The 11,311-nt window shown below is 49.9% G+C and overlaps 1 protein-coding gene across 1 annotated transcript; it reads left to right on the top strand.

Moving 5' to 3' along the window:
• The first annotated feature begins 8,094 nt into the window (after positions 1-8,094).
• Positions 8,095-10,978, top strand: FAM181B (family with sequence similarity 181 member B). Its single transcript, XM_015852393.3, has one exon. The coding sequence runs from the start codon at positions 8,922-8,924 to the stop codon at positions 10,026-10,028; it is 1,107 nt and encodes a 368-aa protein (XP_015707879.3). The 5' UTR covers positions 8,095-8,921; the 3' UTR covers positions 10,029-10,978.
• The last annotated feature ends 333 nt before the right edge of the window (positions 10,979-11,311 follow it).

Genomic DNA, 11,311 nt, shown 5'->3' with positions numbered 1-11,311 from the left:
TGAATTCTGCTCCTGGCTCCACACAGGAATACCCAGAATCCAAACCTGATGTGTGAGAGCATTGTTCAATGCTCCTTGGACTCCGGCAGCTTGGGGCTGTGCCCACTGCTCACTGGGGCAAAACCTTTTCCTGATATCCAGCCTGAAACTCACTGTGGTCAGGTCAGCCACTGAGAACATTGGGGTAACTTTACAGTATTGCTTTGTTGCACCTCTACCATGCAGGGTTTGGCTACTGGACAAAATTGGGCAGGAGGCCATGGCAGTGGGTTGCAAGCCAAAGTCTGGATGGAAGAAAGTGGCTCTGAACTTGTCTGTGTCTCTATGTAGGTCAGTGCTATTCAGGTAATAAACTGTCTGAATAAGGAACTCCTAAATGCCCCTACAGAGCTCAGAGCAACCAGTGCTTGGCCAAAGCTGGTGTCCAGCCACCTAGTAAATTCATGCCCTATTCAGACAGACACAGATTCTGATTTGGGGGCTTGGGGCTGTCCTGAACTGCCCGGGGTGAAGGATGGATACTAAGAGTCACCAGACCCTGTGTGTCACCCTCCGTCCCCTTCTCAGCACAGAGCATCCTGCTGTGCAATGGATGCTGCAGCCCGGCCACTTCCTAAAAAAGACTTCAGAGTTAAAAAATCCATTTGTGTGTGCTTCCTCTTTCTTCCTTTCTTTCTTTTCTTCCCCCCCCTTCCCCCCCTTTTTCATCTTCTTTCCTGCTGCTATTCAGTTAGCATGAAATAACCCTCCAAATCAATCCGGAAAGAGATGGATTGAAACTGTTGCTGTTTTCCCATTGCTAATTGCTGCCCTGAAATCCCATTCGCATCGCTCTGAACACACAGCCCCACGTTCTGAAGCTAAGTGCCTACCAGGTATTTTGCTCACAGGCTTTTATTTCCCTGCTAAACACAGCCCTGGCTCCTGGTTAGCTTTCACTGGGACAATAGCATCCCCTCGGTACGTCTTGTTTCTGAAGTAGAGCTGTGTTTTGGCACAAACCAAACTCTTTTCACAGAGCCAATGGCGCAGTTTGGGGCTGGTGGACCCAGAGATGAAGCAGTTAATTGCCCTACTGGGAAGGAGGAAATTTCTTGTAAAAATCCAGAATCTGGTTAAACAATGTGGCCTTTTTATTTTTCAGCCTTGGAATCAAGCCTGGCTGCCCTTGTAAACAAAGAAAGGAAAGAATCACTGAACCAACCCAACACATAAAAACTGCCCATGTCTGTCTTTGAAGTTCCCTTTATGTTGTTTGGAAAACTTAGGATTATAGAGGTTTCTTTTCTTTTTTCTTTCCTTTTTTTTTTTTTTTTTTTTTAAGAAAAAAAGAGGGATGGGAGCTAAGGGAAACTTTTCTCTTAAGCAGAGCAGAAGTCATTAATTAAGTATCCCATTCAGCCCTGAGGCACCGGCTCATCAATCAGATTTCTTATTAGCATTCTGATGACCCGTGCGACCCCCGTCTCTGTACTGTCTGCAGGAGGACACGCAAAACCAGACCACACACCAAATGCAGGGGGATTATTCGGTGCTTGTCCCTGCTCCAGGGGGACCAAGCAGGGAAGAGGGATGCTGCCAGATGTTGTTGGTTTGGGTCGAGGCGATCATAATGATAGGAACAAGGGGTGGCTGGAGGAGCTGGGAGGGGGAAATCAGCAGTGTCTTGTGGGGCTGGGATGTGGGGATGGTGGCATCGCATGGTCCTCCCACACCTGCTGTGGTCACAGTAGCACCAGCTAGAGCACGGTGGAGGCTGAACAAGAAGCAATGGTGCGAATCCAGAATGGCTCTGAAGGGAGCATTCTTGCTCCCAGCTGGAAAGTGATTGAACTGGAAATGCGCTGACAGCTTTGTGCCAACTGAAAAGGGGATCTTAGTGTCCTCATAGGGACTAAGGGTGACACTGAATGGCCACAGGGGCAGGGACACGGTGAGGGGACATGATGAACTCCCCTGTCATGCACACAGAGATCTCTGTGCAGATAGGTTTTGAGGTGGAAGAACACAGCATGGATGATGTTCCCATGCCACTGTGCTGGTGACGGATACAGGACCATGTTCTCCTTTGAGTCTTGCGCTGCTGCATACCACTACTGCCATTGCTCATCTGAATTTAAGTGATATTCCCTGAACCACACCAGAAACTGACAGGGATTCAGCACCTCGAGGGGACTGAGTCCCTAAGGTTCAGCCCAACATTAAGACTGATCTTCAGCTAATACCCAATAGATAATCATTCTTCTCTTTGAGCCTCATCCTCAAGGCACTCACTGTGTCAGCCAGAGCTGAAGGAGACATCGGGAGATATCCATCATGGATCCTTAAGAGCGACGTCTGCTACAGCAGCTTTGTGTCCTCTCCTTGGCAGAAGCCAGACGACACCCTTGGGAAGATCTGGAAGAATTGGATGAGCACAGAGTGACACATGCCCCCTAAGTGTCCCCATTCTTCTGCAATCCGTGCCCTGGGGACAAAACTCAGAGTATTTTGAATTTAGATCAATTAAAATGTTTCTCTGATGATGTAATTTTTCCCAGCAGAGTAGCCTGGGAAGCAACAAGTATAAAAGACAGGAAGGGAAGAATGCGGTGTATCGAGTAGGTAATGCTGTAAAAGAGAAAAAGATGGGGAGAAACCTGCTATGTGGAAGAAGAAATGCCCAGTTATGAGAAAGAAGGCTCAAATCTCTCTCCAGTGTAGCAAAGGAGGATGTCAGTCTGCCTGGATGCAAGTTTGGCAGCTGCTGAGCTGGTCCCTGGGCCATCTGATGCAGTGACCAGATGTTGTTTGCAAACACTGCATAAATTAAATTCCATGTACACAAATCTAAACAGGATCCCTGGTGCCAGCAGCTCCTCTTATCGCTTTGAAGCCTGTTTGCATTCCCTGGCAGATAATCACCATCACTAACAGTTATCTGACACAGCCAATTTTACCAACAGAATCTGTCTTCTGACCTTCATCGACCATTCACACAAATGACAGCTCCCACCCCCCAGCAGTATAACATGCTAACAGAGTTCTCAAATCTCCCAAGGAAATAGGTGGGTTTTGGGGGGACGCGTTGTGTATTAAGACTAAGATGTAGTGAGAGCTCCAGACAGCTGGATGGAAGGCTGAGCTCTTTTCACTCCTCTGCCTCTGTTTTTGTGGCCATTTCCTTCATCTGATTTATGTCTTTTGTCTGTCATGGTTTTTGCGTGGTGCTTCTTCAAATATAGAATGAGTTGTATTCTAATACAGAGACACTGCAGGTTCAGGTTTGGCACCACGATATAAGAAGGACATGAACTGTGAAAGAGTGTCCAAGGAGGGGCTATGAAGATGGAGAAAGTTCTGGAGGGCATCTTCTCAGTCTTTTCACCATGAGGCTGCACATGGTGCTGGGAGCTGGGCCTGGGAAGGAGGAAAGACCAGAAAAGATCTGCTTGTGGCTACTAAACTTTTCACCTTCAGACTTCTAATCTAACAGGACTCTGCTGCCCAGATCTGTACTCTTTTTCGACCTGTATTTCCATAGAAGTCCATCCAGATGATGAGCTCTTGTGGGACAATTGCCATGAAGGCAAGGAGCGCTCTCTGGCTAGATATAGGACCCTTTGGCACACAAAGGGTTATTTAAGCACTTGAGAATTAACATGTCTTCCTCAAGAACTGAATTCCTTCATTGGATCTGCCCATCCCTTCCAGAATCCAGGCTGTTTCATACCACGCTTCTAAGGAAAATCCACATCTAAATAGTGAGCCTGAAGCTGAGTGTTCACTCTGCTGTGGTCCAGATCTAACGGTCCTCATGTGAAGAGCAGAGTGGAAGGTCCAAAACTGCAGAGTCCCTTGTGAAAATAATCACCATAGAATCATAGAATCACAAGGTTGGAAAGGACCTACAAGATCATCTACTCCAACCGTCCTCCCTTTACCATACCTACAGAAATACCTCTAAACCATATCTCCTAGCTCCCTATCCAGACGCTTCTTGAACACCTCCAGTGATGGCAACTCCAAACAGGACTAAATAAACTGCCTCAGTTATTGGAACAGGCTGGCCAGGGAGGCAGTTATAAAGCAGGATTCAGCTTCAAAGCAGACCACTACATTAGGGCAGAAAAGTTATACTGGATCTGCCTATTGCTCTGGATTTACAGAGACCAATGAAGGCTTCAGGGATGGACGGGTCCTGCTACAGCTTTCCATAGAGGGAGCACTGAAGTCCTTGTGTGAAGATCCAGGTGGAGCCCCCAACATACGCGGTGGTTTGGACGCACTGAACAGGAGCAGCCACGTTCCCACCACTGGGCACACAGAGATATGACAACATGCCAGAGGGGCTGAGGGGGGTAAAAACCCCCTAACGTAGAATTTAAAATGCGCTCTAACCTTTTCTGCAAACTGAAAGCAAGAAAAATGCTCATAAAACTACTCTTTGTGCAAAGAAAGAAGTCCGTTTTTATACTGTTGCTAAGTTCCTTATTGTTTTCTGGCTGTTTTTTGTGTTTCTGTGGCAGCCTTTTCTGTGGGCCTCTTTCAGTGACTTAGCTATATTGGCCTGCAGATAATTAGATCAGTGCTATCATTTTCACTGTCCTTTTTCCTCTGGGGCGATTTGCATGATAATGGCAGTTTGTGCTACTCTTTCTCTCTGTCTCCCTCTCTCTTTTAACAAGGCACCATTTCTAAACATGAAATAATTCAGGGGACAATCTGTGAGTGGTTCAGTTCAGAAAAGACTGAAAACATCTGGTTAAGAAAGCCTTTCTGGTAACCAAAACGTAACATTTTTGGGCAGCTACAGACCTCCAAATGAATTCTTCTTGAATGCTCTCACTCTTGGTATGTACATGTACGTAATGATTTATTATCTATTTACTTAGGTAATTGATAGTTAAGATATCACCATTTCTGTCCTTAACACTATGAACATTCAAAAGGTGGCTCTGTACCATCACATAGTTTTAATTGCTTTCTGCTGTGAATGAAGACTTCTATCCAGCAAGATACACACAAACCCCAGCCTGAGAATAATCCCATTGAAACCCAAAGATTAATTTAGGTGGTTGACACTACGTGCTGGTTTGTGTTGTGTTGATTTATGGTTTGGGGCCTTCTGGGTGAGAAAGATGATCCAATAATGCAGATATCTCATATTAATTATAAAACATTCCCCCCTGTCACCCCTCAAAATATGTTTTCTTTGGTAAATACCACCATTTCAGTACCTGAGCCTTGGCACACAGTGCAGCAACAGAGCAGCCCCAGAGGTGCTGGAGGCAGCAGCAGATGCATTGGATGAGCTCTGGCTGTGCCAGGTTTGCTTAAGAGACTAAAAGAACTGAAGTTTTATGATAGCATCGCCATGGGCTCAAGTAGCTGAGGTCACCTCCAAATTAGAGGCTTATCTGCGTGGTTGAAGCACTGTCTCAAACTGGAGAGGGAAGAAGGGCTGAGCCCTGAGGAAGAGAAAGCTTTGCTTACATTATAGCTACACTGAGAGATGATGCCATACATCATAGGAAGATTTTGGTATGGAGTTTCATGGTTCAAGAAAATTGGTTATTCCCAAATGGAGGACAGAGAGGTTGGGACTCTCATTGACTCGCTCAATGACACTCAATGGCTTTACTGGGAGTGTGCCTTCAGTTTCAGTCACCACTTAGGAACAAATGAAGACTATTTTTGCATCGTTTCCTAAATCCTCACCTATTGCATTAAGCTTCAAAGAGCATCTCTCCAAAACAACTCAGCACCTTATGGCAGAGCCTCTCTGGGAGCCATGAGGTCACCTACACTGATTTAGGTAGAAGACCGGTACTTTGTAGCCTGAATGCTCCTGTTTTCAGTACCTATAAAAAAATACTGAATCTACTAATGGTGACTTTGGTGATGACCTGAAAGACTGTTTCCATCACCTTCACAATTATCAAAGAATCAAAGGATCAGAGAACTGTAAGGCTTGAAGGGTCCTTTAGAAACCATCCAGTCCAACTCCCCTGCTTCCCTACAGTGGGTTGTGCAGGGAAGCATCCAGGTGGGTCTTGGCTATCTCCAGAGACGGAGATTCCACAACCTTTCTTCGCATGAGATCATAAATAAGGTGTAAAATGCAGCTGTGGAACAATACCTAGGGCTGTTCAGGTGAGGGAGGATGAGATGGCTTTGATTAACCACTAACCGACTAACTTCATCAATTGGATGAAGGCCTAAGAAAGCAACTATTTCTTCACCATGAAATTTCCCTACACTGAATTCAGGTAGAAACATATTCCAGAAGAATATGAAAACCACAATAAGGCGAGGAGAAGGAAGGGGAAACTGTAGCAAAGGCTGCAAGAGGGAAACAGGGCTTCATCTGCAGGGTGCTAAATCTGCATTCCCATGTCTGCTAATAAGTTCATTTGAATAAAAAGCACCTTACAAAGCTGAGGCCTTCTATAACATGCAGTGATTTAAGGCAGATAGGGATTGGGTAAGCCACACTGCCTTGTATGTACGCACATATACTGAATGTAGGTAGATACAGTCACTCTGCCCAGCTTCTGTGCAATACGCCCTTCAGCCCCACTTCTGATTTTACTGAAGATCTTATCACCAGTTTTTATTAGCAAGGAAGCAAATTGTTGTGGTTTAACATCCCTCTGACTGCTGTCAGTATAAACTTCCTGCAGATTTTCTCCTGTTTGCAGAGATTCAGTGAAATGAAGATTTCTTTTTTTTTAGGTCAACATTTTCTTCTGGCAGACTGAGCCTGAAGTGCACTTTATTTCCCTTTAATTTAACAGCTCCAGCAGCTTTTCCAGTTAAATCGACTGTTCATTATTGAGCCCATTTATGAAGGGCTGTGCAGTGCAGTTTAATGAATCCCTGGCACAAAGCTCCCTTTCAGTGTAGGGAAAGAATAGAAGCCTATTTAGGTCCTGTAGGGCTGTATGTCAAAGGCTGCCTATAATACTTGTCAGGGAAGGGCAGAAATTCCCACTGATATAAGAATGTGCAAGAAATCAACTTGCACAACCAACTCACAGATTAAGACACGATCAGGAAATGAGACTGCAGGTTTTGGATAGTGACACCTGTTTGGGCAGTGAGATTTTCCCATACCTTCATAAACATATTGGCCTGTATAAGGGGGCAGGAAAAAATCCTCCCCCCTCTGCTGCTAAGATGTTCCTACTTTCATGCTGCCTTCCTGATGCTGCAGTGAGAGGAAAAGGAATGCTGTAGAGCTGGGGCTTGGTTTGCCTTCTACCAGAGGAGGTATGGCTGGAGATGAGGTGAAGCTTGGATGCTCCTTGCTCATGTTCTTGGCATGAGATGTTTCCTTTGGGCTGGATCCTAGTGCTCATCCCTGGGTCAGGACTCCACAAGTCCTTCTGCAAGTTGCAGCTGACACTGTAATGCTGAGCAAGGCTTACTGCTCTGCCCAAGGCAACCCTTCCCAGCCTGCTCAACCTGCAGGGGTAACAAACTGTTCCCTCACCAGAGGCTGACTGTGTGGCAGGGAGCTGGATCTGCTGAGCAGAGCTTGAGCCAGCAGGCACTGTGCATCCCTGCCCCCCTTCAGCTTGGGCTGTCAGTGTGCTGCTGCCAAAAGCCAGCTTTCCTGCCTGCACAACATTGGTTTCATCTTCAGAGCGGACTGGAAGCACCAGGACATCTTCTCCAAGCATCTCCACGTTAGATCCCAGCCTGCAGAGCAAAGCTCAGTGCTTGTTGCTGAGCAAGAGCAGGCAGAAGCCAATCTTTGGCTCTTGTGGCCACTGGGCACGAGGGGTGTTTTGTGGGCATAACCAAAGCGCTGCTTTCTTGGAAGAAATGAGATTTCTCTGCAAGTTGTTACATCATGTGGCTTAGCAAATTTCCCTCCAGGCACTGCCCGACTTGAGGTAATCAGCTCTGCTTGAGAGGACATGGAGAATAAGCATGTTTAATGCAATTATGAAGGCTTTCTAAAGCTCCAGACCTGGTCTGGAATATGTAAATCTGGCCTCCTAGCATGACTGAATGCAAACTTTGCTTTGCATGCCTGACAATTGTTTTAATGCTCTCCCGATTTTCGGAGGTAATAAAGTTTCCCACTAAGCCATCTCTGAGCTCTCAAAGCTGTTTAATTGAATGAATTCAGCCTTACAGAAGACAAGCCAGGCCTTTCAGCTCCTTTCTCTGAGCCACCGGATATTTAGCCACTCTGCATACAATGCCACCCCGCCTCATTAGCAAACCCCCTTTATTAGGGCCGCTATGAAATACTGCTGCACTAATGCCGAAGCAGCTCCCAACATGAGGACAGCTCAGATGCTGGATCACATTGGTTGGGTTAGAAATGGCCCTGAGCTGGGATGATAGTGATGTCCTATTTTCCAGGCTCCGGTGCAATTTCAAGCTGTCTCAAAGCTGCCCAGCGAAGAATGCAGGGGATGTGTATGTGGTTCTTTACATTTCCCCATCAATAAGGGAGCTCGGAGCAGGCTGCAAAGCTTGACAGGGCTTGACGGGACCGAGGGTAGCTAATCCGTGTCGGCTGTACTCGAGCTAAGCAGTTTAAATCCACCTCTTATGTCGCCATTCTTATATGGAGAGATATACATTTCCCATAGCTCATCCTCTGAGGCGGGGATTGATTCTGGCTGCAGCCAAACCAGGTTGGAAACGAACCCTTGGAAACAATCTGAGCGTATTAATTCTGTGCTGCTGCACTGGGGTGCTGTGTGAGTTCAAAGGGTTGAGATGAGCACTAAACATCCCTGAGTCCAACTCCTGATCACCCAATATCCAAACCTGATGTCTCAGAGCGACACCCCAACTCTCCTAGAGCTCCAGCACTCAGTGCTGTGCCCACAGCCCTGTGCAGGCTGTTCCTTGCCCACCACCCTCTGGTGCAGCCCCTTTCCCTCACCCCCAGCCGCCCCTCCCCTGACAGCTCCATGCCGTTCCGGCAGGAGGCGGGGATGCCGGTGTCCGGCCCCGCTCTGGTCCCTCCTCCTCTCCATCCCGCCGCTTTTTCCCCCACGCCCGCATCCTCCTCCTCCCGTGTCCCGCTGCAGCCCTGCGGAGCTCGGCGCCGCGGCGCCCCGCCGCCGGCCATGGCCGTGCCCGCCGCGCTGCTCAGCCCGCATCACCTCCTCTCCTTCTGTTTCCCCGCTGGTGGCCTGCTGGGCTATGCCGACCTGGAGAAGGGCTACGATGGAGGAGGAGGAGGAGGAGGAGGAGAAGAAGCGGGGGACTTTAAAGAAGCCACCCGGGACCTGCTGAGTTTCATCGATTCCGCTTCCAGCAACATCAAGCTGGCGCTGGATAAGCCGGTGAAATCCAAGCGGAAGGTGAACCATAGGAAATACCTGCAGAAACAGATCAAGCGCTGCACCGGCATCATCGCCCCTCCGCCAGCAGCTCCGCCGACCGCCGCCTGCCCCAAACCTCCTCCGCCGCCTCGCCGGGAGGGTTCTCAGGCGGGCAGCAGCCTGCAGAGCCGCAGCCTGGCCGCCCTGTTCGGCTCCCTGCAGCCCGGCCGGGGCTCGACGGGCTCGGACGGCGGAGGGGCGGCTGGGGGCGGCCCGAGGAAGGTACCGCTGCGGGACCGCAACCTGCCGCCCTCCTTCTTCACCGAGCCGGGAGCCAAGGAGACGGAGAAAGGAGGCGGCCCGGAGGCGGCCGAGTTCTTCGAGCTGCTGGGTCCCGAGTACGGCGCGCTGCTGCCCGAGCACGCGGCTCCTCCGCAGGACGCCTTCCCCGCCGCCCGGCCGCCCGCAGAGCTGGGGCTGGAGCACGGGCTGTACGAGGCAGCGCCGCTGCCCGCCGCTCCGCACCCGCTGCTGGGCGGGCTGCTGTACCCGGAGCCGCCTTGGAGCCCGCCCGGGCCCTGCAGCCCCGCTAAGAAGGCGGCGGCCGAAGCGCTGCGCCCGCTGTACCCGGAGCCGGCCGCAGGAGGCGACGCCTTCGGGTCCTTCTTCCCCGAGTGCCCCCTGCCCCCCCCGCAGATGCATTACGAGTACGGCGGCGGCTTCCACCGGGCGGCCTACACCGGGCTGTAGGGCGGGGACCGGCCCCGGGCCGCGGGCACCTCCGCGTGGGACGAAGGAAGGGGGGAAGGAGCGGAGCGGGGCTGCGGCCGGGACCCGCGGGGCGGCGAGGAGAGCTGGGCTCGCCCGCATCGAGTAGGTGCGGGGATGGCGGAGCATCAGAAGCGGCCCCGGCTCCACGCTGGAAGGGAACCGGCATCGGGGACGGCTCCGTGCTCCTCTTTCAGCCGAGGAGACGCTGCGTTGCTCCGATCAAACTGAACCGTTCGATTCCTTCAGGTGTTATTTTCTAGCGTGCGGTAGAGCTGTGTGTCAATAGACGGACGGGACGCGATGGACACAAAATCACAGAATCACACAGAATCACAGAATGACCCGGGTTGGAAGGGACCTCAAGGATCATGTAGTTCCAACCCCCCTGCCTAGCAGGGCCACCAAACATACACCTTTACTACATCAGGTTGCCCAGGGCCCCGTCCAACCTGGTCTTGAACACCTCCAAGGACGGGGCATCCACAACCTCCCTGGGATGGATGAGTCCATAAGTGACATCGCGACCGCTTGTAAACGGTTTGGAAGTAAAACTCGAGTCAACCCCTGTGCCATGTTGAACATAATTCCCAGCCAATATAGCGGATTTGAAGCCGAGGGGACACAAAGGGTTAGCGAGAAGGAAGCAAAAGCAAACGGACATGAAGGCCGCTGCCGCATGTGGGGTGTGCTGAGATCTAATGCAGGATCGTGCGAGCAGAATTTAAGTGACAGCTTTGGTTGTGGACAGAAGTGAAGCGCGGCTGTGCCATCCCCGCAGATGGCTGGATGTCATTCAGGAATGTGTCAGAGCTCGGGAAGCAACGCGGCTCGCTCTCATTGTGTACAGGAGATTATTTGATCATCGGTTAAGTTATGTAAAAGAGTCTATGATAGGTCCTGTAAAAAATAAAGCTACGCAGTAGATCTAAGAGCCGTGCTTCTTAGTGCTGTTCAGATGCAGCGCTGCAGTGTTTTCCACCGCGTCTCCGGCCTCTGTGAGGGTTTCTTGGCAGCACTTAAGACGGCCGGTGCTTATTGTCTTTCCTAAATCTTTTGAGACGCTGTATTTTATCCACAGCTCCCTGTGCTTGTTTTGCCTTCATTTGTACCGGCTGTTGCCTTTAACTTGCTTGAAAGAAGGGAATGCTAATATGCTAAAAAGCCCGGGGTTGGAAATGGTTACAGTTATGAAAACAGATCAGAATGCATTGAGGTCTCCCATTGAGATGTGGGTCTTTATAGGCAGTCCTGCAGCCTGGCTC

This window comes from Coturnix japonica, chromosome 1 (genome assembly GCF_054131305.1).
Source record: "Coturnix japonica strain WE chromosome 1, WE-NBRP24, whole genome shotgun sequence".
Lineage (NCBI taxonomy): Eukaryota > Metazoa > Chordata > Aves > Galliformes > Phasianidae > Coturnix > Coturnix japonica.
This window is presented reverse-complemented; position numbering and strand designations above follow the sequence as displayed.